At 47.4% G+C, this 24,508-nt stretch overlaps 3 protein-coding genes across 14 annotated transcripts; 1 reads left to right on the top strand and 2 right to left on the bottom strand.

Moving 5' to 3' along the window:
* Positions 1 to 697: 697 nt before the first annotated feature.
* Tppp2 (tubulin polymerization promoting protein family member 2) lies at positions 698 to 2,474 on the bottom strand. The gene is made up of 3 exons (XM_046441131.1): positions 2,302 to 2,474; positions 1,902 to 2,055; positions 698 to 880 (listed from the first exon to the last, which is right to left on the bottom strand). Exons 1-3 carry the CDS (start codon positions 2,472 to 2,474, stop codon positions 698 to 700), a joined length of 510 nt encoding a protein of 169 aa, XP_046297087.1.
* A 2,809-nt stretch (positions 2,475 to 5,283) lies between these two features.
* On the top strand, positions 5,284 to 13,994 carry Ndrg2 (NDRG family member 2). 8 transcript variants are annotated; one of them, XM_046441014.2, is made up of 18 exons: positions 5,932 to 6,006; positions 6,641 to 6,760; positions 6,881 to 6,947; positions 7,649 to 7,729; positions 8,048 to 8,089; positions 8,441 to 8,546; positions 8,773 to 8,893; positions 9,070 to 9,132; positions 10,074 to 10,134; positions 10,343 to 10,429; positions 10,616 to 10,672; positions 10,844 to 10,947; positions 11,417 to 11,461; positions 11,739 to 11,790; positions 12,279 to 12,326; positions 12,567 to 12,602; positions 12,731 to 12,782; positions 13,006 to 13,994. In XM_046441014.2, the coding sequence occupies exons 4-18, from the start codon at positions 7,655 to 7,657 to the stop codon at positions 13,170 to 13,172; spliced, it is 1,116 nt and encodes a 371-aa protein (XP_046296970.1). In that variant the 5' UTR covers positions 5,932 to 6,006; positions 6,641 to 6,760; positions 6,881 to 6,947; positions 7,649 to 7,654; the 3' UTR covers positions 13,173 to 13,994. The 8 variants fall into 8 exon arrangements, with proteins under 8 accessions (XP_046296971.1, XP_058433742.1, XP_046296968.1 ...); XM_046441015.2 differs by lacking the exons at positions 5,932 to 6,006; positions 6,641 to 6,760 and adding an exon at positions 5,284 to 5,366; XM_046441012.2 differs by lacking the exon at positions 6,641 to 6,760 and having other exon boundaries at positions 5,921 to 6,006.
* Positions 10,652 to 24,238, bottom strand: Slc39a2 (solute carrier family 39 member 2). Of its 5 annotated transcripts, XR_006851071.2 has the most exons (5): positions 23,496 to 24,238; positions 23,191 to 23,321; positions 22,898 to 22,948; positions 11,935 to 12,059; positions 10,652 to 10,758 (listed from the first exon to the last, which is right to left on the bottom strand). XR_006851071.2 is itself a non-coding variant. In XM_046441026.2 (4 exons), the coding sequence occupies exons 1-3, from the start codon at positions 23,608 to 23,610 to the stop codon at positions 22,932 to 22,934; spliced, it is 258 nt and encodes an 85-aa protein (XP_046296982.1). In that variant the 5' UTR covers positions 23,611 to 24,228; the 3' UTR covers positions 10,743 to 10,758; positions 22,898 to 22,931. The 5 variants fall into 5 exon arrangements, 4 of the variants coding, with proteins under 4 accessions (XP_046296982.1, XP_046296980.1, XP_046296976.1 ...); XM_046441026.2 differs by lacking the exon at positions 11,935 to 12,059 and having other exon boundaries at positions 10,743 to 10,758; positions 22,898 to 22,943; positions 23,496 to 24,228; XM_046441024.2 differs by lacking the exon at positions 10,652 to 10,758 and having other exon boundaries at positions 10,775 to 12,059.
* Between the last annotated feature and the right edge of the window lie 270 nt (positions 24,239 to 24,508).

Below are 24,508 nucleotides of genomic sequence, written 5' to 3'. Positions count from 1 at the left end.
GAGTCAGGCTGCCTTACCTGGTTTCTATTTCTCTCCCAACAAAACCTGGATTGCATTATATGTGGAAGGTTAGAGGGATAAGAAAGGATCAAATAATTAGCTGGCACAGGGGCTTAATAGGCTGAGGCAGGAGGATCCTGAGTTCAAAGCCAGCCTCAGCAACATAGCAAGGCCCTAAGCAGCGAGACCCTGTCTCTAAAATATAAAATATAAAAAGGGCTGGGGATGAGGCTAGGCTCAGTGGTTAAGCACCTCTGAGTTCAATCCCCGGTACCAAAAAAAAAAGGGGGGGGGGCTCCTATAATTGTCAGCTAGGTCACATGTCAAATAAGAAAATGCTATTCCCCTTGGGAGATAGAAGGGATGGATACTAGTGATATGTGAACACATAAATACTTATGCTTCCACATCTTGCTCATCTTTTATCTCCAAGTATATTCCTCATCCTGTTGTTAGAAATTGAGAGGAGTGCTAACTTACAGCTGATAGTCATGAAACTAGACAGGGTAAAAGGACATATGGCTATACCCTGACTCCTTGGGCTCTCTCTATTCCCCCTCTCCACCAGTGCAACAATTAGTCCCTCACCCTCATTAGACTGAGCTTATTTGCTGCTGCACACACAGATGTTTATTGCTTCTCAAGCTCCCTGGTATTAAAGATGAAGGGTCAGGGCAGGCTAAGATGAGGCTCTTCTCTACTTCTTCTTATCATAGGTGCCAGCACCCTTGTAGCCACTCACATAGCCAGTGTTGTCAGTCACTTCTTCCCGTCCTGCAATCCCCTTGCCCTTGCCACTTTCATCAAAGCGCTCCTTGTGGGTACCGGTGTACTTGCTGGTGTCTGTCAGACGATCTACTCCACCTACTGTTGTTGCCTTCTGCAAGCCAGAGGAGGGGTTTGAGCCCTCTTCCTTCCCCTGCACTGTCACAGCCCTTCCCCAAAGATGGCTTTAGATCCTCAGAACAAGAGTGCACAGCTCTTGCTATGCCTCTGACACAGTACTGCTTCCTCATGGCCCAGAAGCAGCTGTGGGCAGGACCTCTGGCAAGAGCCATCTACTCCTGAGGCAGGAGGAATCTGGTGTAAGAGTGCGTGTGGTCTGTGAGGAGGGGGGGGGTGGATGCTTCTGTTTCCAGTGGAGTTTTTCTGACCAGACTGCTGCCAAAGAACTTCAGCCTCTGACCCAATGGACAGAGTAGAAATAGCTTTTCATATAGAGGGTACAATTAAGTAAAATGGTGGGTGACAGGTAAGAGGTCTCTCTTTCTCTCTCTCTCTCTCTTTTTTTTTTTTTGGTACTAGGGATTGAACCCAGGAGCACTTTACAACTGAACTATATCCCCCAGTCCTTTTTATTTTTTGAGATAGGGTCTCTTTAAATTTCTGAAGGTCTTGCTAAATTCCTGAGGCTGGCCTTGAATTTGTAATCTTGCCTGAATCTCCCTAGTGACTGGGATTACAGGCATATTCCACCAAACCTGGCAAGGGATCTCAGATTAAATCTTAAATAAGAATAGGAGGAGGACTGAGGATCAAGTTCCAAACCCTCTATGTTAATGTCCCCCCAAAGCCCTAGATGCCTGGCTCAGATCCTGGAGACTTGGGAATGATTCTAAATTCTACTATTAAAATAGCTATATTGCAGCTAGGGGTGTGGCTCAGCTTCAACCCCCAATTGCCATGTACCTTGGACAAGTTATTTCCCTTCTCTGGGTCACCTCTGGAATGATTACATGGTCTGTAAAGTCTATGCCAGTACCAACAGTGCACCACAGACTTAATGCTCTGTTTCCTATAGTTGCACTGGATTCAGGACATTAATGAATGGGAGGGGAGACTGCAGCAGTAGGGATTTAGGGAAGTAGAATAAAGGGCTAGGGATGAAGAACATCACTCACAGTAACTCCAGTGGTGGCAGGGTCCTTGCCTTCCATGAGTTTAAAAACAGCCTGCAGGGCTTCATCTGGGTTCTTCCCCTTGAACCGCTTCTGGCCCAGCTCCTTCATTGCCTCTTGAAACTCTGAAAATGTGATGGTTCGGGCATTCTTGGCCCTGGTGAGTCAGACAGAAATCCAGGGACTTTGAATATGAACTCATTACCTTTCCCTTACTCAGACTTGGCCTCTTTTGTCCCATCTATCACTAAATGTCTTGAGGGCAGAGAACAGCCTGGGCAGGTCCCCTCCCCAACCTCACAGGCTGCTTGGTAAGCCCAGTACCAATGCTGGTCCACACCAACACCTCATGGCCAACTGCCTTGCTCTGGCTATGCCCCAACCCCCACCTTTGTCTTCTTACTTCACTTTACTGAACATGATGTCCACATCAGTGGAGGTGACTGCCTTGCCATCCATGATGCCACAGTCTTTGCACAGTTTAGAGAAATTTTTGTTGTTCATTTCAGTGCCACTGCTTGATGATTCTCCGAAGACAGCAAATCGCTGGAATGTTTTCTCTGCTTCTGATGCCATGAGCAGCTGAAGGTGGGGGAGGGCAGTAGGGGGAACCTTGGGGGTAAGGGAAGAGGGGAAGGGAGGACTTAAGAAAAATGAGGATGGGGGTTAATATACACCAGACACAGGAATAATTCCCCTCTTTCCTTCTCCTCTCTTTTCATCCCCTCTCCATTCCATCTGCTACAGCAACAGCAGGAGTCTATCCTTCTCAGCACTTGGGATACTCCACACCGAACATTCCCCTTTCCCACCACTTTTGGGTACCTGAAAGTGCCTGGATGGTACACTGACCCTTCCTACCCTTTTAAGCAAGTGTGTGCAGATATGTGGGAGTCAATGGGCTAGGGAGACTGTGGCAACCAGGAGACAGGAAGGGGCGTGGAGGAAAGCTTCTGTGATCTCAGTGGTTATGTGACATCACTGCTGGTTCCAGCTGTACCCCTGTCTTAGGAGAAGGGCTTTTGGTCTCTTTACCTTGCACGCTGAATTGAGCAAATTGCCAACCTTCTGGCTTGTTCAGATTTTCACCATTTCAGCCTAGTTCTGGGTCCTGATCAAAGTGCTTGGTGCTCTGCCCCACAATAAAGGGCTGAGGAGAGCCCAGAGGAGGTGTCTTAGCTTGTTCTCACAGTTATAACAAAATATAATCTAGTCGTCATATAAATAACAGAAATTTATTTCTGGAAGCCAGAAAGTCTAAGATCAAGGCATCAGCAGATTTAGTGTCTGGTGAGGGCTGCTTTTTTGTTCATAGATGATGCCTTCTTACTGTGTCCTCACACCATGGGGTGAAGGAGAAAACAGCTCCCTTGTTTATTAGGACTCTGCCCTTATGAAACTTAATCATGACACCTGAAGGTCCCACCTCCTAATTTATCACTTTAGGATTTAGAATTTTAAAATATGAATTTTGGGGGTTCATAAACATTCAGATAATAGTGATAAATGAAAACAGGTTGAATCCAGTCCACTCTGTGCTTCTGTCTAGTTTGTGTAGTAACAAGCATGGAGAATCCCACCAGCTTTGGCCAATCAACCTCAAACTCAATTTCAAAGGGCTCCGGGTGTTGGACCCAACAGGGAAAGAGTGGGGGTCTTGGTGTGTAATAGACAAGAATATTGTCTCTAATCTACTTAAAAGCGTGGAAAACTATTCTCTAGTACCTATTCTCCAAAAGGTTGATCTTATATATATACATACTTTTTCCTAAACTTTTTCGTGTTTATACCATCTGCTGACCACTGGATCAAATTTCTAGTGAGGGTGTGACCAGACTTCACACTTCTTCAAATTCCATGTATGCGGTAACTGCATATAGCAGGTGCTTAAAAACGGTTGCTTAGTTGAATGTATAGTTGAATATATAGAATGTACTGTCTTTGTTGGGACAATTACCCCCAGATCTGTCTCTGAGCAGTCCAAATAGGAAAGAACCCTCTGAAAGCTCTTCCTTCTGCCTGCAGCAGGCTGAATGGGACCCCTAGGCATGGGAAGCAAATAGATCTCAGTGGAAATTTCCCACCTCCTGCCTGGCCCAAGCCCCTGCCTAGGCCCCTTATCAGGTTCCCCCTGAGTCATCCTGACCCAGAGACGAATTTAGATGCTGGAACCTTCAGGTCTCTCCCTCCCCCACTCCAAGTAAGCTGACTTTAGATAAATCAAAGAAAATTGCAGGCAAAATTCTTGCTCTAAGTTCTCTTTCTACTGAAGTTCCATCATTGCAGCTGAGATCTTTGTCTTCTGTTCTATGCCTCTGAAGCTATGACCCTAATTTCAGCAGACTCTTCCGTGTCTAGGGTAGTGTTTAAACAGCATCCAGAGACTTGAGGGGGCTAGGCAGGGAGCCATGGTGCCAAGCTTTTGTGCCAGTTTCTACAGAAAGAGTTATGAAGGGAATGGGAGAAAGAAACAGGAAACCTAGGGTCTCCAAATCCAGGAACATAGGAGCCCCCTGGATATGGGGGTTTTGAAGCCTGGGTTTGAGCCCAACCAGTTCTCTTACTCTGGGTCCCCTCCTCCCTCTTGGCATATCCTTCTTTCCAATAGACCTGCCAAGTGGGGATGAAAGGGGCATTGATGTTCCTTGGATGGGAGGGGGTTGCCAGTGGTGAGGGAAGTGGTGGGAGGGTGGTTCCCAAGCAGGAGGGGGAAAGCAGTTTGGGGGTCTGGGGGGGCAGTCTATGCTGGTGTTGCAGTTGGCAGCTCGGGTTCCATTGGCCATTGTTTCCAACTGGCTTGGTGCCCAGCCCCCGAAATGGCAGCTCAGGACCCAGGCTGAAGGGGGATGGGGTGGGGATGATCCTAGGAGGGAGGGTAGATAGAAGGGGGGGGCAGGTGGGGATAAATTCAATCTGGTTTCCTTTTGCATAAGACAACATTGGCCACATCAACTATCCCATTCCAGGAGACATTCCTCTGAGGGGCACAGGGAGGGTCCATCTATGGTGTGTATGTGTGTGGAAGTATAGAGTAACAAACCCACCCAAGCACGGAGAGTCAGGCAGTCCCTCAGACACCATCTTGTAGGGATTGCGTTCAGCCAGTCTGAGCCGGTCTCGCCCTCCTTTCCTGGGCCGGACTGGGAGTGGTTAGCCACAGGGTCTCTTGGGTCCCAGCCCGGGACACTGCGTCCTCCCCAAGCCCCCACTCCACCCCCGCAGGGTTAACTCCACCTCCGCCCCTGTTTACCCAGGAGTCAGAGCCCTTGGGGGTCCCCGGCCCCTCCTTCAGCAACGCCCTCCCTCGTTGGGGCCTTGACCCGGGAGTCCCTGTTGGCCATCCTCTCTCCCCTCCAGCGAACACCCTCTATTTATAGCGGCCCCCAGCATTCCCCGCCCCCGCTCCTTGCTGTCCAACTTCTCACAGAGCAGCCGGAGAGCAGGCGTCGGACGCAGCAAAGAAAGGAGGTACTAGGACCCTGGGCACCCGGGAGTCGAAATTCCTGCGTCCTCGACGCCCCCAACCCTGCTCGGAGCTGGCACATCGACCCCTCCCAGCCCGCGAGACCCCATCCTCTTCAGCGGCCGGCTTCGCCCTCCTCCTCCTTCCTTAACCTAGCTCTCTGTTTCCAGGGGGCGGCAGTTGAAAATTTGGGGTGCCAGTACCTTGTAGGTCTCCCTCCACCCAACCCATAACTGAGTCTAGGGGCGAAGGGGGCTAGAGTACCACAGGCAGATACAGGCCACGGATAGAGGCGGTGTCGAGAGCGGGCGTAGGGATCCCTTGCAGGGTTAAGGGGTCCCCACGCACGCCCCACACCGCTCCTTGCGGGGGATGTTGTGTGGAGCGCAAGTGGAGCCTGGAAGCATCCCCCAGTTTGCTTTCCTCGCACTCCCTTCTGCCCCAGCACAGCCCCTCCCTGAGCCGAGGACAGTCTGGGGCGGGGTAAAGGGGGGTGTGTTTACTGGGGGTCTGGGGCGGATCTGCTGGGAGCTGTCGGCCCGAGGGCGGGCCGGGGCGGGCCGGGGGCGGGTCTGCGGGGAGTCCGAGCCGGGGCGGGCCCGAGTCAAAGGCAAGTGAAGGTGGAAGCAACCGCGGCGGCAGCAGGTAGGGGGAGGGGCAGGCGAGGGGCCGCCGGGCCTGGAAGGCGCCCGCCGGGCCGGTGGGCGGTTTGATCCCGATTTATTGAAGCTGGCGGCTCCGGGAAAGGGGCCCCGCAAGGAGGGGGCTGCTGCGCACAAAGGCGGAGGCTTTTGCTAGCCGACGGGCGTGTTTGGGGTGTGCGAGAGATTGTGTCCACGGTGCCCGACGCTTGGCGCCTGCAGCCCAAAGGTGTCGATCCTCACGCGGACTGGCAGCGTAGGGACAGGCTCTGGGTGCTGGGCCCGGCCAGTGCCGTAAATCCTACTCATCCCTCCCCAGCTGGCGCTTGCCCTGGCTCGCCGTCGGGGGAGGCTCGGAGATTATGGGACCGCCTTCCCCACCCTCCCCTTTCTCCACTCACAGGATTTACAGAGGGCCGGCTGAAGGCTGGAGACTTTTTTGTTTTTAAATGGTGGAGGGAAACCCTCATCTTAAACGAGAGCTGTCAAAAATTTTGGGGGTCCCCTACTCCCCCCTTTTAGTTTTCAGGAGGAGATTTGAGTAGTAACCCAGTGGGCCAAGGTCACACTGGTAGTGGCAGAGCCAGGGTTAGAATCCAGAGGTTTTGACAGATATGCTTTTTCCTTCTCCACATCAGCACTTCCTTCTCGCCAGCCCCCACCCCAGCCTGGGCAGAAGCCAGCTCCGTGTTGTCCTGCAGGTCCCTCCAGCCTGTATTGATTGAAGCCTAGAGAGGACGCGTTCTCTGGACTCAGGGGTAGAGATTGGGGAGGGTTAGTGACCCTGGGAGTCTGGGTCTTGGCTGATGCTTCCTGTCCCTAAAAGACCCAGCGTATATTTCCCATGTCATTCACCTCGTGTAACTGTGTTTTCTCAGACCCCAGAGTCAGGAGGAGTGAGAACCCTGACCCTTAATCCCACTGAATCCAGCCAATAGGAGCCCAGTAAGTGACCCCACCCACAAGCTGTAAACTCCTTCTTCTGCAGGTCTGCCCTGGTGCTCTGCCCCTCCTGGCCCCTAATGTTGAATGTAATCAGGAGGGAGTCTTGAGTCTTGGGACAAAGGGAGGCATTGATTGGGTTGGATACTCAGGTCCCTGTGCTGTAGTGTCCCTTTCCTCAGTTGTTCATTGCTCTGACTACTTTTTTAGTCCCCTTTCCTTTGAGTTGCTGACCTTGGGCTTTAGTTGAAGGTTATAGTCCACCGTGAACTCTCATCACCCTACTCCTTTGTATGTTTAGAGTACTCAGTCACTGAGCCACGAGTTTCACCCTCTACCTAACTGGGAGTGTGGGTGTCCCCTAAATATAGCCTGGGAAACCAGAGCCACACTGCTGTTCCACTCTGGTATTTCCGTACAGGATAGGGGAGGGGTAGGGTCTGGAGGTGCCTGTATTAAGGGGCAGCAGTGAGGCTGGCAGTCTGAAGAGGAGTGGTGTCCTGATTCCTGTTCTGCACCCCCTTCTCCCAGGTGATCTGGAAATGGAGCTGAGGCAGGAAAGGTCCTATGGGTATCCTGGAGTAGTCTTCATCTCCTGGGTTCCTCTATACTTTGTATTCCAGTGCTGACAGGGGAAGCCCAGTGTTTGAGGAGGGGTAAAGGTGAGGAGGCAACTACCCTGTCTTGTTTCCTCACCCTGCCAGGCCACCATGGCAGAGCTTCAGGAGGTGCAGATCACAGAGGAGAAGCCGCTGTTGCCAGGACAGACCCCTGAGGCGGCCAAGGTTACTGGAGACCCTCTGGCTTCCCTGCCAAAATCCTAGCCCCCTAAGCATTCCCTTTGCCTCCTGGCTTCCAAGCCTGTGGCTCTCATTCTAATGCGCACTCCTGCTTCTCCACCTCCGCCCATCTCTCATCCCTTATGCTGCAGCTGGGACCCAGGTCCTTGTCTTATCACTGCATTAACCTTCATCCTTTCCTGTCTTTTTTGTCAATCTCTTTCTTTGGTCTTTGTTGGTCTCTCTACCTATGTGTGTCACTCCATCTGACTCTTCATGTTTGTGTGTATCTGTGTGTATCTGTCTGTATGTGTGTCTCTCCAGGAGGCTGAGTTAGCTGCCCGAATCCTCCTGGACCAGGGACAGGTAACAGCATGAGGGCAGTCCCAGGGTGGGAGGAGGGGCTGTCCTCTCCCCCAGGATCTAGAAAGGGCCCCTACCTGGTTTTCTCCTGTTTTCACTTAAGTTCCCTTCCCCAGCTCTCCTCTTTCCCTCCTTCTTCTTCCCTTCTCAGAGTTCCCGGATGCTCTCCAATCATTCTTTTCCATCCTCAAACCCATCTCCACCATCATGTTGCCCTAAATTCCTGCTGATCCTATTTTTAATTTTGTTTTCTTCTCTCTGCCACCCCCATCTCCCTGATTTTGTGTAGCTCTTTCTCTGGCCCCTGTTCCTCTCAGCCTAACTCCTCCCTGATGGTGACCTGTTTTCCTACAGACTCACTCTGTGGAGACACCTTATGGCTCTGTCACTTTTACTGTCTATGGCACCCCTAAACCCAAACGCCCAGCGATATTCACGTACCATGATGTGGGACTCAACTGTAAGGACCTTTATTTTCTCCTGTTCCTCCTTTCTGGGAAGAGGCTGAGGGAAGGGTACAATTGTAGAGGGAAGAGAGAGTGTGGGCAGGCAGGGAGCCCAGGGGCTTGTCAAGAAATTCTCTCCTAGCCTGATTATGGCATCAAAGCAAGAGGGTGGGTGGGTTCTGATGTGGGGACACTTTGCCTGTCTGATTCTCTTGTTGGGGTGATGTGGGTTCTCTTTAGATAAATCTTGCTTCCAGCCGCTGTTTCAATTTGGGGATATGCAGGAAATCATTCAAAACTTCGTGCGGGTTCATGTGGATGCCCCTGGAATGGAAGAGGGGGCTCCTGTGTTCCCTTTGGGGTGAGAATTAACCCCTTACCCCTTTACCAGACTGTAAGGTATAGGGCAGGTGTGGGGAAGAATGGACCAGGGAGGAGGAAGGGAAGGCAGGGGTGATTCTGGCAGAGGATAAGGAGGGCACCTGAGATGGGAAGTGTGGGCACAGATTAGTATCTTAACATTCCTCTCTTCCCCAGATACCAGTACCCGTCTCTGGACCAGCTTGCAGACATGATCCCTTGCATCCTGCAGTACTTAAAGTGAGAGGCCTGGGGACCCCTCTAAACCAGAGTTCTCTTTCCAGTACAAGGAGGCCTTAGCAGTACTGTGCCCACCATAGTTCCTGGGCTAAGTTTTAGTATCTGGTGTCAATATATTCTTTCTCCCTCATACCCCACCTTGATTATTGAGAGGAGTGTGGTGGGTTTGGAAAATTGACTATGGAATAGCCTTAGAGAATGGAGGAAAGTGGGGGTGGTCTGTGCTTAGCCCTGCCTCTGGCTGGGGAGGGGCTTCTTAGATCTGGACGCTAGAGAGGAAGAGGTAGGGGTGACCTAATCACTGAGGAACCAGATAGACCTGTCTCTTCCCCTCCCACTTTTCCCTCCTCCACACACACCTGGTGAACTGCGGGTTCTCTTCGAGCCCTGTGTGTGAGTGAGTGGGAGAAGGAAGAAAAGGCCACACAGGCTTCCTTCTTTGACATACACAGGGAGATGCTGACTCCTGGGTTCTGTTCTTAGATTTTCCTGGGCACTATGGCTCTTGGCAACTCCAAGAACCTCCTTGCCTCTGTTTCCCCCTTCTGTTGTTCACTACAGTTGTGTCTGATTTTACCTCTTGCTAAGTTCCATTCTAGAAAGCAGAACAAGTTGAACTAGCTCCTAAGAATATACAAAGAGCTATGCATATAGGAAAGAGTGGTTGGTAGATTGGTAGATAGGTGTTTTGTCTCAAGATACTAGCTCTCTCAGAGGACGCTGGGGCTAGTCTTCAGAGATCTACACTGGCTTCCAGTGCCAATCTTGGAAGTGCTTTTAGCTCCTTAGTACCTTCCTTTACATCCCCCCAAAGAGGGTCCCTTGCTGTCCTCCTTTGTGCCTCTTAACTCAGAAAGGAGGGTGAAGAGTTTGAGGAGACTACTGGACTCTGACAGATTTTAGACACCAGAGCCCATGAGACATACATTTCCTTTTTATAGTTTCTCTACAATAATTGGAGTTGGTGTCGGAGCTGGAGCCTACATCCTGTCGCGATACGCTGTAAGAAATAAAAAATTTCTAGGTGGGGAAAAGGAGGGTCCTTACCGATTAGAAGAATATTGCTTATTAGTGTGTGTTCACAGGAGGAAGTGGGGACAAGGGTGGGCAGTCAGGCCCACCTGAGGGAACCTCAGGATGGGTGGAGCTCAGTGGGAAAGGGATAAGGCCATGCCCTGTTTCTGATTTCTTTCCTTCTACTGCCCCTCAGCTTAACCACCCGGACACAGTTGAAGGTCTTGTTCTCATCAATATTGATCCCAATGCCAAGGGTTGGATGGATTGGGCAGCCCACAAGGTTTGGAAGACTTCTGTTTGGATGTCTAGGGTGGGGCTCCCCTTGTTTGGGCCTAGCTCTATGGAGCAACCATATGGACTCAAGCTTCACATAGAGGGTGATAGGTAGGAAAGTGAAGCTGTATCATTTGCCTGGTCTCTTTTCCCCATAAGGTCCTGAACTTGTTCCCCTGCCCTTTCCTCATAGTTAACGGGCCTCACCTCTTCCATTCCGGAGATGATCCTTGGGCATCTTTTCAGCCAGGTAGGTTGGTTGTGGAAGATGGAGGAAGTAGAGGGTCCAGCAGGGACTTGAATGCCTAGGATGACTTCTTTAAGCTGGTACATGATCTGGAGAAAGAAGAAGGCTTGCCTCTTATGCAGTGGTTGCTTGCTTCTCTTTTTAACCCTAAGTTATCTCCTGTCTGTCCTTCAGGAAGAGTTGTCTGGAAATTCAGAGTTGATACAAAAGTATAGGAATATCATTACACATGCACCCAACCTGGAGAACATTGAACTCTACTGGAACAGCTACAACAAGTGAGTGGGCTGTGTGTGTGTGCATGTGAGAGAAATTAATAGTGGGAACTGGGGGGCATGGGAGGTACAGAGGAGGCAGGGGAGTCTGAGAAGTATGCAGTGTGGGAGGAGGGCAGGGTTTGGTGTGCAGCTTGGGCAGCTCAGGACAGACCGAGAAGGAAGAATTGTGAGGCACTGTCCCCTTTCTTTTGTTTACCTCCCATGGATTTTTGGATTCTCAGAGATAATATGATCTCTTGTTCTTGTGCCCTTCTTCCCTCTTTGCTGCCCTCTGATCAGGGATATAGGGCATAGGTGATCACAGCAGTTTTGCTTGGGATCTGCTGGCTCTCTTCTCCTTTGGTTTCTACCTTAAATTATCAATATTTGATCATAAAGAAGGAAGATGGCTTTCTCACAGAGGGAGAGCTTATATCTGGATGGATCGCATTGCCTGTCTAAAATTTCTATTCTTTGAACCCCTCTCTAGCCGCCGAGATCTGAACTTTGAGCGTGGAAGTGAAATCACCCTCAAGTAAGACTTAAGAAATAAGGCTTTGCCTCTCTCCCTGGATCTTCCCTAGGTGTTTGTATCCCTTACAAGGAGAGTTTTTGTCAGGGAATTTCTCTGTCATCTCTTGTCCCATTATATTTGGTAAAGTCTTCCCTCTTTGACTCTTCTTGGTGGGGTTAGCAGAGGGAAAGAGGCTGTTTTCTCTTTAGAGTCAGACATTTTTCCTGCTGCTTTGCTAGGAAGAGGTGGGTGAGGGAGTGTCAGGGGCTTACTGACTTCTCCCCAACTATGCCTGTAGATGCCCTGTGATGTTGGTGGTAGGAGACCAAGCACCCCATGAAGATGCAGTGGTCAGTAGAAAATCTGGGGGTAGTGAGGGAGAGTTGGGGTCTGAGGGTGGTGGCGAGAGGGGCAAACTACTCAATTTGGGACAGGGAGGTCAACTTTGGGGCAAATTAAGAATTTGATTCTTTGCTGGGGGTGGAGGCACATACCTGTAATCCCAGTGACTCAGGAGCTGAGGCAGGAGGATCATAAGCTTGAGGCCAGCCTCAGCGTCTTAGCAAGTTCTTGGCAACTTAAGACCTTGCCTCAAAATAAACTCAGTGGTAAAGTGCTCCTGGGTTCAATCCCCAGTTAAAAAAAAAAAAAAAAAAAAAAAAAAAAGAAAGAAAGAAAGAAAATGTATGTTAGCAAAAAAAAATTTGATTTCTTTGATTCTTGGTAAGGAGGCACTGGGTAGGGGGCTGATAGAGAAAAGAACTGGGATTAGGGTCCTTGGGAGGGGAGGGGCCCCAGAGAGAGTGATCTCATTCATTCAGCCTTTTACTTACTGCAGGTGGAATGTAACTCAAAATTGGACCCCACCCAGACCTCGTTCCTCAAGGTAATTCTACTCCAAGCTCAGCCTGACTTCTGGCCCTCTGTCTGGAGCCATATAGCCTCTCTAAATTCAGCGTCTAAATCTATTTGATTCTTCTGCATGGGAGCAAGTAGGGTGAATGAAGACTAAAACAAAGGGACTGGAGTCAGGAAGCTAGGAAAGAGAGACCCTTTTCTACCTCTCTGTGTGGATCATTTGATTTATATGTATATTATTTTTTCTTGGTGGCTGTTTCCTGAGCAGATGGCGGACTCTGGAGGTCAGCCCCAGCTGACTCAGGTGAGTACCCTGCTGTCCATGAGATGGGGAAGAGGGCTAGGACATTAGTGGTTCTCACCCCACCATGGCCTTGGGCTCCTGCTGGGCCTCTAAGCTCACTGTCTCTCTCTCTCATTTTACTTCCACAGCCAGGCAAGCTGACTGAGGCCTTCAAGTACTTCCTGCAAGGCATGGGCTACAGTGAGTGTGGGGAGAGAAGCTATCATGAGGACAAGGGAGGGATGGGCACTGAGAGGGCAGAACCATGTTAGTAAATTCCTGGACACTCCACCATCTGCCATCAGACTCGTTGACTCTCTGGCCCCAGTTTGAACTCTGGTCTCCACATCAGCACCCCACACTGAGTTGCCAGTCTCCCTTCCCCACTACTTTCTGATTCCTTCTTATCCTTCTGTCTCCACAGTGGCCTCATCCTGCATGACTCGCCTCTCCCGGTCTCGCACAGCCTCTCTGACCAGTGCAGCATCCATTGATGGCAACCGGTCCCGCTCCCGTACCCTGTCTCAGAGCAGCGAATCTGGAACTCTTTCTTCAGGTCCCCCAGGGCACACCATGGAGGTCTCCTGTTGAATGACCCTTGTTGCCCTGGTGTGGGACCCAGCCCTCACCTCCCACAGCACTAACCTGGGAGGCACATGAGGGCACTGGGCTAGCGTAAGCAAGGGAAATGGGCAGATCACTGTTGGGGAGATGACCTTGATCTTTGATTGCTACCCTAACCTTGACCTTTAACCTGTGATTTCCCCTAGCTCCTGGGAGAGGTGCCTAATATCTCTTAGGGACCCAGACCCCTAAATTATCCCCTCTCCCATTTTGGTGTTGTGGAGGAGAAGGCATGTATCCTCTCTCCTTGGCCTAGTTGTCTGTAGATGAGGGATAAGAGGCTGTTGTGGCTGTCATGGTGCCTGGATTAGACTCCCTACTTATCCCATATTTGCAAGGGCAGGGGATTTGGGGCTGGGGCTCCATTCACCAAAGCTGATATGGCTTCTTATTAACTCCTCAGGGCCCTAAAGGGAATGGGCCTCAATGAATGTGTGTCAGAGGAGGCTAGCTGGTGGGTTACTGGTCCTCAGAATGTGATAAAATGTCCAGCATATAAAGAGGAAGTTGGAATGGGAGATAGTGGCAATGAATGATATGATGGAAAGTCTGGAGCTGGGGGCAATGGGAAGGGGCCTGGGGCCATTTGGCTGCACTAACTTTGGTAGCTGTCAGTGTGTGTCTAGAGTGGGATGGGGGAGGAAGCCAAGCTTGAGCCAGGATGCTTGGGGCTTGGCAGAGGGGTGGGAAGGGCTATGCTGGGGCTCTGACCACACTGTGTTATTCGTGGAAGGTGGCCTCCTGTCTCCCACAACTTCTGCTGTGACAATAAACTGTAGAGAAATCTGAGCATCATTATTATTCTTGGTCTGACTACATCCTGCATCAGGCCTCTTTTCCTATCCTCTTCTTGCCCAACTCTTAAAATTCTCTTCTTAAAGTAACATAAATCATGGGGGGAGGGATTATGTAACAAAAATACTTCACAAAATATGACTATATGGGAACTGGCCCCAGTTCCTGTAGAATGGTATTGTTTTTCCTATAATATCAAGTTTGTGAGAGAGGAATTACTTAGATCTCAGAAGACTGCCTTGTTAGTTGTGGATTATTACCAAAGGTAATAGAATTTCAGAGATGCCACCAAAATCATGATCTTTGAGGAAAAAAAAGCAAGCTGACTGTCTGAGAATGCCTTGCAATACACCTTCCTGCAGGATCCTTGTACAGGTCACCCAGAGTCCATTATAGATGGTTCAATATAATCAGTAGAACAGGATTAATGAAGTTACTATAGGCCTTGGGCTGTTCATAGTTCATCCAATTCTGAAGACTTTTGGGAGGGTCACAAGGGGATTCATTCCTCTTGGAAATTCCTCTACCTTTCTTTGAATACAAGGGATCTGGGAGCTAGTTAGACTACACTTGTGATTCTCTAAGAAGCTTTTTAACAAATGTGAATAACAACCATCAGGAATTTAAATATCTTACTGCTATTGAAGGCTGATTCTTGAGCTCTTGAAGCACAAGTAAAACTGAGAAGGCACTTTATAGCATTTTTGGCGGGAGTACTGTGGATGGAATATTACAAGATCATATGAGTTTGCTTTATAGAAACCCCATGGGCAATTATATACTTTCATCATTTGATTGGTGCAACTTGGTTTAGTGATAACACACTGATAGGGACATGATATGTCCTTGATTTTTTTCTTTCATTGCTGGTTTTGAACACAGAGTCTTGCACATGCTAGGCAAATGCTCTACCTCTGAGCTAAACTCCCAGCCCTGAGTCCTTTTTGTTTGGTACCAGGGTTTGAGGCCAGGGGTGCCTGACCACTGAGCCACATCCCCAGCCCTTTTGGTATTTTATTTAGACACAGGGTCATACTGAGTTGCTTAGGGCCTCACTAGGCTGGCTTTGAACTTGTGATCCTCCTGCTTCAGCCTCCCAAACTGCTGGGATTACAGGTGTGCAACACTGTGCCTGGCCTTGAGTCCATTTTAAATATAGTAAGCCAGGGTTAGAAGTAGGGCAAGTTATGAAGATAACTATTGTTTGGACCATTTGAGCCCAGGGCAGGCAGCTAAGAGTGCTAAAATGCTAAACTGAAGAAAAACAGCAGGGTTGGAATCATTAGGGTCAACTAACTCCTAGGCAAAACATGGAAAAGGCAAAGAACTGCAGCAGCATTGGCCTTTACTAGTAATTGGTGCTATTGGGCATTAAAGAAGGGAAGCCAGATGTTTTCTGCATATTCATCTGCACAAGTAACAGTGTTAGCCGGATAAACTTCAGAAATGGGAGTATATTACGTTTATGTGTAGATATGTATGTGTGAAGTGTATATAGGTATATAGGTGTGTGTATCAAATGGGTGGTCACTGTTTATATCACTCTACTAGATGTTTCTGCCCAAGAAATCTAAGAAGTAGAAGGAAAAATGCTTGCCAGCAGATACAAAGAGGGGGATTTGCTGTCCTTGACTGACCTCCCTGCTTTGTTGGTCCTAGACTTCTAGTCTAGCTCATGGAGACACAGTGCCCCCCTGTGTTTGGCATGGTCGGGGTTTTTTTTTGGGGGGGGGGCACTTAACCACTGAGCAACCCTTTTTATTTTTTATTTTGAGACAGGGTCTTGCTAAGTTGCTTAGGGCATTGTGAAGTTGCTAAGGCTGGCTTTGAACTTGCGATCCTCCTGCCTCAGTTTCCAAAGTTGCTGGGATTACAGGCATGCACTACCATGCCTGGCTGGCATGGTTCTTAGTAACTTTGCCTAGTTCTCAAGTCCCTTCCTCAGTTGTCTTGTCCTACATCTCCACTGTTTCTTGTAGTTCTGCCCAGTAGCTATATCAGGAGGTCCTGATACCAAATTCTGCTGCTTGTATCTGTTCTCAAGATCAGAGCTGAGAGGTTGGGATTGTGATTCAGTGGCAGAGTACTTTCTTGCAAGTATGAGGCACTGGGTTTGATCCTTAGCAACACATGAAAATAAATAAATAAGAAAAAGATATTGTGACCATCTACAACTAAAAAAAAAAAAAAAAAAAGATCAGAGCTGAGAGGCTTGGTAGGTGTGTGTATGTGTATATATGTACACAGTTGCTTCTGTAACTTGATAGAAGCTGAACCACAAACACCCTATTTTCCCCTGTGCTTCAGGCTTAGAACTCCTGTTTATCTCTTTTTAATTCAAGGAATCTGAGTACTTCCTAGACTTTACAACTCAAGAGAGCTAAGAGAACATTCAGTGGGAATGAGAATAAAACTAGAAGAATATAGTGAAAAAAGAGATTTATGGTCTTAGCCTGAAAATTCTGGATATCATAAAGAGAATTTCCAGGGTAAGTTTCTGAAGGTACAGCCATGAACTATATAATAATGGTTTGATAAAAAATGGACCATTTGAGCCCAGTGCAGTGGTGCATGCCTGTAATTCCAGCATCTTGGGAGGCTGAGACAGGAGGATCATAAATTTAAAGCCAGACTTAGAAACTTAGGCTCTAAGCAACTTAGCAAGACCCTGTCTCAAAATAAAGTATAAAAAATGGCTGGGGATGTGGCTCAGTGCTTAGGTTTCCCTGGATTCAATCTCTGGGACAACACCCCCCCCCAAAAAAAAGTGAGCATATGTACTACAATGGTTCCAGAAGATTATATTGCCTAGTGACACTATATGGCTTTCTAAGTTTGTGTAAGTATGCTCTGTGATGTTCACACAATGACAAAATCACCTCATGAAACGTTTCCCAGAACCTGTCCTGTCATTAAGCAATGTAGGACCGTGCACTCAAAACAGTGAAGGATAGATGTTAAACACTGGAGAGTACTCTAATGGTTAGGGAAAACATTGACTGGGAGACACCATTTTTCTAGAGAGATTTTAGGACTAACTGGAAAATGAGTATCAGTTCTCACTGGAGGCCATGGGTGTGGCGAGAGTAAATGGTGTCCAGAGCCATGTAATTATTTGTACTCTCTTTCTTTACTAACCGCAGAATTTCCCCCATATTGAATAATTATATAGTAAAAATATAATGCATTCTGTATTTGACATCCAACACATCTAAAGAAAGTAACTCAGAATACAATTAAAATTGTGAAAATTAATCTGTGACTGGCATGTTATAAGCATCCCCATAGACTAGTGTGTAGGGTGTAATCCCTCTCTGTACCCCTCTTGCTTCACCTTTACTAGTGACAATGGGCTCCCTGCTCAGGTCCATGGGGGAAGGTGAAAGTGTCTGGATGGTTGCCACACTCACACACAGCAACCCACTGGTGTTCTGGCAACTGTTCTTTATACTCCATCAGGCCAGAGCCAGGAGCAAGGGACTACTTCCTCCAGTGAGGGGAGCAAGACACTCCAAAATTATCCTTCAGGGAGGGGGCCAAGTGGCACAAATTGTCTCATGGGAATTAGCTTGGAGCTGCTTTTTGTTTTTGAACATTTCTTGTCCCTGTATATTGATTTCTGACTGACTTTCCACTCTGCTCTACCATATCCCCTAAACTTTGTTTTCTCTTGGAATCTATTCTGATCTCTCCTTTTTCATGAATTGTCACCTCATCATGGCAATATCCAAACCAAACCCTCAGTTTGAAGCAAAGAAAAGGTAGGGAGTTCCAAATGGATCCTTCAGAGAACAATGAACTGGTGACAGAATGGAAAGCTGCCTCCCGGAAGGGTAGTTGGATGCCTCATTTTACTATTTTCTTCCTAAGTGTCTAAAAAATATACATGTGGGACTAGAGAATGAGGGGTGGGGAAGGGTGACACAGAGGAGGTGTGAACATTGTCCCACATAAATTCTCTCCTGATTATTCCAGCTAGCTTCCCTCATCCCTTTTTGCAGTCTGCATATTGTTCCTCATATATAAAAGATATTACATGTATTAAATATATATTTAAACATACACATCATATATGTTTTAACATACACACGTGTGTATATTGGTACTGGAGATTGAACCCAGGAGTGATATGCCACTGAGCAGTATAACCCCAGCCCTTTTATTTGACTTTGAGATAGGGTCTTGCAAAGTTGCCAGCATGAGCCTCTAACTTGTGTGCCTCCTGCCTCAGCCTCCTGAGTTGCTGGGATTACAGGCATGCGCTCAAGCACCTGGCCCCTCCTACTTTTATTTTTCAACTTCTATTATTATTCTGGTTATCTTCTGTTACAACCTGTCTCTTAAGGCTGAGTGAATCAAAGATTACTCCTGCATCTGGCTTCTAGTCACCATAGCCCAGCTGTCTCAGCTATCCCCGAGTTCTTATGCCTGTTCTTATTTCAGCTTTCTTTATTTGGTCTCCTTCATCTTTGGCTCCCTGATAGCCCTCTTTGTATTCTTTCTGGAAATGCATGTCTTTTGAAAATGATCAAAAGATTGTTTTCTTTTCCTGGTGCTCTCTATATGGAACCATACTCCAGCTTTTTTCCAGTTCCTGATACAATATAGTTTATACTAATGATGGCTCTGGTCCCAATTGATGAGAATTTTGGGCAAAGGAAATAGATCTGAAGAGAAGAAAAAGTATTGAGGCTGGATGCAGAGGAAGCTAAAGGAGAATCCAAGGATCTTGGGATGGAAGATGGCAAAAAGGGTGTGACTCCCTTGTGCTTGAAATATCCTAAACTCTGCCTCATTTACATCAAACGCTGATAGCATCAGTGACCAGAAGCATGGAGAAGAGTCCTAACAGTTTAATGTCTGTAGGCATGCGAATACTCTTTCTTGGAAATAGCTTCCATAAAATCATATCCCTTTCAATTCATCCCTGCTGAAGTCCAGTCAAGATCACTTAATTGAACACAACAGAAAATCTCCCGTTTGAACCTCTGCATCTCTCTATTATGCTCTGTGCCCTATGAGGTTGACTTGTTTGCAAGGCACTATGGCTGGTTTGGGTTTGCACAGTAAGATGCTGACACAGATCAAAGAATAGAAGGCTGGTGAGATTATTTCCTTGGCCTCTCCTGTTGGGGCCTATCAAGGTCACAGCTCTTACTGAGTTTTAGTTTCCTCTTTAGTTTCTGGTAACTCCTCCTTTTCCTTCAGCCTAGGTAATAGCATTGTCAATACCCAGCTACAGGGTATTACCACATCATTTCTCGCTTTGTTCAAATCCTGCCCACCCCTTACTCAATACTCCCTTTATTAAACTTGAATAAACAATTATTCAGTGTGCAACTATCTGCTTTCTTCTACAATCCTAACATATAGGATGGGAGGTTAGGTAAGGTAAAGTAGGAGAAGAGAATGTACATATTGAGTTTTTCTTGTTTTGTGGTGCTGGGGATTGAACCCAGGGCCTTGTGCATGCAAGGCAAGCACTCTACCATCTGAGCTATAACCCCAGTCTGAGATTTTCTTAGAATTATAGAAACAGAGCTTTGAAGCCCAGAGAGCTAAGTGATTAAACTATTTAACTTTTCTGAATGTCAGTTTTCCTAGACTTCCTACAGGGATAATATCTACCTGTCAGGTTTGTGAAAGTGAAATAATGTATGTGAAGACAACAGCGCAGGGCCTGGCATGCAGCAGGTGTTCAATGTAGAAACTATATCATTATTATTATGCACTAGTCACTGTTCTAAGTATATTACATGTTCCTGAATTTTTTTTTAAAGAGAGAGAGAATTTTAATATTTATTTTTTAGTTTTTGGTGGACACAACATCCTTGTTTGTATGTGGTGCTAAGGATCGAACCCGGGCCCCATGCATGCCAGGCGAGCACGCTACCGCTTGAGCCACATCCCCAGCCCCATGTTCCTGAATTTAATACTGAAGAGAAGACATAACAGGATAATGCTTCAGGGAATTTTTTTCCTGTATTAGACATATCTATGTATCATCTTTCTTCCACTCTTTTTATATATCTATCAGTCCATTCATCCATTTATCATTTATTATGTTTTGTTTTGTTCTGGGGATTGAACCCCGGGGCCCTCTACCACTGAGCCACATCCCCTCCCTGCTTTTTTAAAAAATATTTTTAGTTCTAGATGGACACAATACCTTTATTTTCTCTATTTAGTTTTTTTATTTTATGTGATGCTGGGGATTATACCCAGCGCCTCACACGTGCTAGGCAAGCATTCTACCCTTGAGCCACAACCACAGTCTCCCTATTCTTTTTATTTTGAGAAAGGGTCTTGCTGAATTGCTGAGGCTGGCTTCCAATTTGTGATCGTCCTGACTCAGTCTCTTAAATTGCTGGGGCTACAGGCATGTGCCACCAGGCCTGGCAATTATGTATCTATTTTTGCCTGGAGCTTGTCTTATCAGTGATGCCTGGGTGTATAAATTAGGGTCAAAATAATTGTATTTCTTACTTCGTGGGGAGCAGAAGATGAAAAGGATGCAAAGAATGAGTCCGTGTCATGTTAAGGCTATTTGAGCTTCCACACTGAAAATCAGAGAAGTGGCAAATTGGCGAGAGTGAGTTAGTTCCCAAAGTCATAGCAAGTGTCTACTGGGGTAGAGAGGTCCTCCTAGGTAGGTCCATTAGAGATCTCTCAGGCCCATAAAGCAATAAAGGCCATGAAGGTAAAACCAGCAACTCTTCTCTTTTCTCATTTCTCCAGTAAGCCTCCTCCTTATCATTGGTAGGAGGCTGGGCAACAGTCATCCTTCTCAGTATCAGGTAACCTGTTTTTATTTGTGTCCTTAGCAGTTGTTAAGGAAAGCAACACATTGTAGGAATTACTCAAACTGAAGGACAAATGATAGGGCAGGTAGAAAGAAAGCCACTAAGTCATGCAGGAGCCAATTAATCACTGTAGGTATTTATCTGGTATCTTTTTACCTCTCCAAACACACTGCTTTTTAATCCCTCAGCTTGAAGCAGCCGGAAGAGAATAGGCTCAAAGAACACCACTAGTGTCCCTGAAGCCTTATAGGGCTGTGTGAAAAACAGGGACTTGGAGGAAACAAGCTCCATTTAGCCTGATGATCTCATGAGTCTGCTGAGCACATAGTGGCTGATAGTAGGTACTGGGAGTGGGGTGAGGTAGGTAGTGTAGGAAAATAATCAATACCCCTGGCTTCTATTTTTAAACTTCTTTCCTTCTAAATGCTGGGAGTGCTGGCTCATTTTCTGGACTCCTGTGGGTAAGGTGGGAGGGGACAGTTGGAATCCCAGCAATGCTACCCTGTGTAGAGTCATGGTCTGCAATTTACAGAATGGCTAGAGGCTCTGATTCCAGAAGAAAACATTGCATCTAAAACAAATCCCTCCCATTCCCCATTCTACCACTTCCTATTCCAGTCAGCTTCTAGGCAATTGGGAGAAATGAAATACAATATGGCTGAAGGGGAAGGGTCAAATAAGACATTTTATTGCACACAGTAGCATAAGTGTGACAAGAATCAAAATTGGAGTAATGATCTTTGTACCAATTCTCCAATCAACAAGCACTCAACTTAAAGAATAAAATTGTAATGACAGGGGAAAAACAAACAAACAAACATAGGCACTCAACCTAAACCTCCTTTTCTCAGTTCTGAGTGAGAAATGGGATCTTATGTAGGTAAAAGCTGAGGTCCAGTGCATACGAATGCATAGTGAATATAATTTAGTCTCAGTAAAAAAAAGTCCGAGGGCCAGTCATAGCAAGTATCTACTGGGGTAGAGAGGTCCTCCTAGGTAGGTCCATTAGAGATCTCTCAGGCCCATAAAGCAATAAAGGCCATGAAGGCAAAACCAGCAGCTACACAGCTCCACTTGGTCAAAGGGGCCTCAGGACCAGCTAGCTCCCGGGGCAGAATTTCCAGAAAGGTAACATATAGGAATGTGCCAGCTGCCACACCCTCTAATACAGCCTGGGCTAAGCCTTGTCCCCCTTCAGGATCCCCTCCAGCCACAGTCAGCCCTAGGGCTAGTCCCAAAGGGGACATGAGAGCTAATAATAATATGGAGAACAGGGCCCATCGTGATCCAGTGCCTATCTTCACCAGACGCAGTCCTATGCCAAAAACTACAAGCCCCTTATGAGCCAAGACAGCAAGACAGAGCTGTATGGTAGCTACAATTGTTGGCTGTAGTCCCACAGCTAGACCTTCAAACACGGAATGAAAGGAGAGTGAAAGCAAGAGGACAAGGGCTCGAAGGGGACCCCGTGAGGGTGAGGGCAGAGGTTCATGGCTGTGGAATCCAAAGATGTGAGTCCCACCCCATTCCTCTTTCTGAACTGTTGATCCTTCAGCAGACCCAGGACAGCACTGCAATGCCAGCGACTCCAAAAGGAAGACAGAGAAAAAACCCAGGGAGATGATGAGCTCTCCATAGGGATACTCCACCTAGGGACATAAAGAGGGCTGTGAGACAGGAAGGGAAGGGAAGGGAAGACACTTCATTGGATGGACATGGATTCAGAGATTGAAGAGAATGGGAAAATTCTATAATGTAAAATAAGGGTATGGAGATGAAGTCATGGGTAGATATGCAACAGTGAGAATATCAGAGGGGCTCAGGGACATAATAGCAAGAGAGTTAGAAATATGGGAAGATAATATGAAGTATGTTGGAGGGTCCTGGAAAGGCAGTAAATAGTAAAGCAAGAGGAGCTTTTCCTGGTGTTCTGTAAGCACAAGAAGACTATGGTGGTTCCTCCTTTCCTCTACACTGAGCTGGGGAGAAGGGATTTCTGGTATTCCTCATATATTCTTCTCTAAAGGGTCTGGGTGTAAAGGACTCTCTGGGTCTCCTCAGTCTCCAGATAGGGGCTGGTGGGAGATTACTTACAAGAGCTGAATCAGTAGCATCAGAGGAATTTCCCTTAATTTCTGTCCTATTCTAGGGGGAAAGAAACAGAAATTAGATGGGAGATGGAGCAGTTCAGTGTCCTGTCCTGTCCCTTCAGCAATATCTCTTTCCTTAAAGCCCAGTCTGAGGGGCTCTCATCATGCCCCACATTGAACTATCTTCCCTGCTGTCCCACTCATGCCCGTGGCTCCATCACTCTCCCTGCTTTCTTCTCTTGGTGCTAGTTGTCATTCTTGCCTTGCAGCTCTGCAGTTTGGCATTCAGCTGCTCACCTGCACTTCAAACTTCTGGATTTCGGATTCAATTCCCTCCAGGGCTTCGGCAGTCATATGCATGAACCCCGCTCCCAGGAAGACACCAGCTGAAATGCAGCCCAGGAGGCTGAGGACCCGGCGGTGACGACCTAATAACCAAGAAGTGACAATGAAGTTGGCAATGAGGGGGTAAACAAAGATGACTAAGGAGCAACAGGCAGCACCCAATGTCCTGAGCTTGGGCATGGTGAAACAATCAAGAGCAAGGAATAGGACAGGGTTGAGGTAAGAGGTAAAGGGATAAAGATGGGGTGGGGTTATACCTGTAGCTTCAGCAATCTGGAACCACTTGAAGCAGATGGGAATAAGGCCACAGGTCAGAGTGATAGCCAACAGGGCAAACAGGCAGCCAATTTTTACTTCCAGGAGTGACTCCATCTCTGGGGTGCAGGATAAGCAGAGGCCTCAGAATGGCAAATGGAGCAAGAGTGGTATCTTAGTGGTCAAAGTTGGAGAGTGTCCACTTGCTAGAGTTTCAGGAGCCTGTTGCTTTCTTTCCGTTCTGGGTTGACTCTGCTTGCGCAGCTCTGCCTAGCTAGCTAGGGCCCTGCCCCAGCTACCTGCCCTCCCACTATGTGGAGGCCCCTCCCCTGGCTCATGCTTTCCTGAGCTTCAAAACCAGAAACTCCGGACTCCCTGCCAGCATAGCTCAGTGCTGTCTTCTCCTCCTCTTCAATGCCATGACTAATCCAAGAACTCTGGATAGACTTAGTTCATCCCTTGGGTTGCTCTAGCCCCAAACGGGGCAATCTATGGTACTTACTTCCTAGCTATTTTGTGTTGGGGACATTCTGCTCCTGCCTAACTCAGTATATTTGATCTAAGCCTTTCATACCCTCTGCACCTCAACTCAAATTTTTTAAGTTGCTAGGTTGATATCTGAACCAGAACCCTTTCAGAGGGGATTTGGGGCCACAGGGGCAGAGAGGTGGGGCTGAGGGGTAGTGCTGTTGTTATGCATTCTGTGGGAACTGGTAGGTGAGGGGACTCCCCTTTCCTGTAACTCCAGAAAAATAGCTTCAGGCATGGAAATGTCTAGTGGGGAGTGGACATTTCTAGTTTTATAACACTGATACTGCCCTGACTTCTGACTGTGCCTGTTTCTGTAACTAAGTCTCCATAACAAAATTAACTTATTTTTCTCATTAAGAAAGCAAACCATTTATCCTCCCTAAAGTTAAGAAAAACAGAACCAAACAAACAAACAAAAAAACTAGGCAGAGCACATTTTTTGCTTTCCTCTGGTCAAGGTGACCCATGCTCCTGTTGCCATTTC

The sequence above is a fragment of the Marmota monax genome, unplaced genomic scaffold (assembly GCF_021218885.2).
Source record: "Marmota monax isolate L192 unplaced genomic scaffold, Marmota_monax_Labrador192_F-V1.1 WCK01_AAM20220418_F8-fsc00017, whole genome shotgun sequence".
Taxonomy (NCBI): Eukaryota; Metazoa; Chordata; class Mammalia; order Rodentia; family Sciuridae; genus Marmota; species Marmota monax.
The sequence above is the reverse complement of the archived record's forward strand: the minus strand, read 5'-3'. Positions and strand labels throughout refer to the sequence as shown.

Excerpts from the sequence above, each read along its gene's own strand:
- Tppp2 (XM_046441131.1), bottom strand. The coding sequence starts at position 2,474 with ATGGCATCAGAAGCAGAGAAAACATTCCAGCGATTTGCTGTCTTCGGA. Across the intron at positions 2,056-2,301 it reads ATCATGTTCAGTAAAGTGAA|GGCCAAGAATGCCCGAACCA; the intron begins GTAAGAAGACAA and ends CTGACTCACCAG. Across the intron at positions 881-1,901 it reads CTGCCACCACTGGAGTTACT|AAGGCAACAACAGTAGGTGG; the intron begins GTGAGTGATGTT and ends TCTGGCTTGCAG.
- Slc39a2 (XM_046441020.2), bottom strand. The coding sequence starts at position 23,610 with ATGGAGTCACTCCTGGAAGTAAAAATTGGCTGCCTGTTTGCCCTGTTG. Across the intron at positions 23,322-23,495 it reads CCAGATTGCTGAAGCTACAG|GTCGTCACCGCCGGGTCCTC; the intron begins GTATAACCCCAC and ends CTTGGTTATTAG. Across the intron at positions 22,453-22,897 it reads ATGCTACTGATTCAGCTCTT|GTGGAGTATCCCTATGGAGA; the intron begins GTAAGTAATCTC and ends TTATGTCCCTAG.
- Ndrg2 (XM_046441015.2), top strand. The coding sequence starts at position 7,655 with ATGGCAGAGCTTCAGGAGGTGCAGATCACAGAGGAGAAGCCGCTGTTG. Across the intron at positions 10,135-10,342 it reads ACATCCTGTCGCGATACGCT|CTTAACCACCCGGACACAGT; the intron begins GTAAGAAATAAA and ends ACTGCCCCTCAG. Across the intron at positions 12,603-12,730 it reads GTCAGCCCCAGCTGACTCAG|CCAGGCAAGCTGACTGAGGC; the intron begins GTGAGTACCCTG and ends TTACTTCCACAG.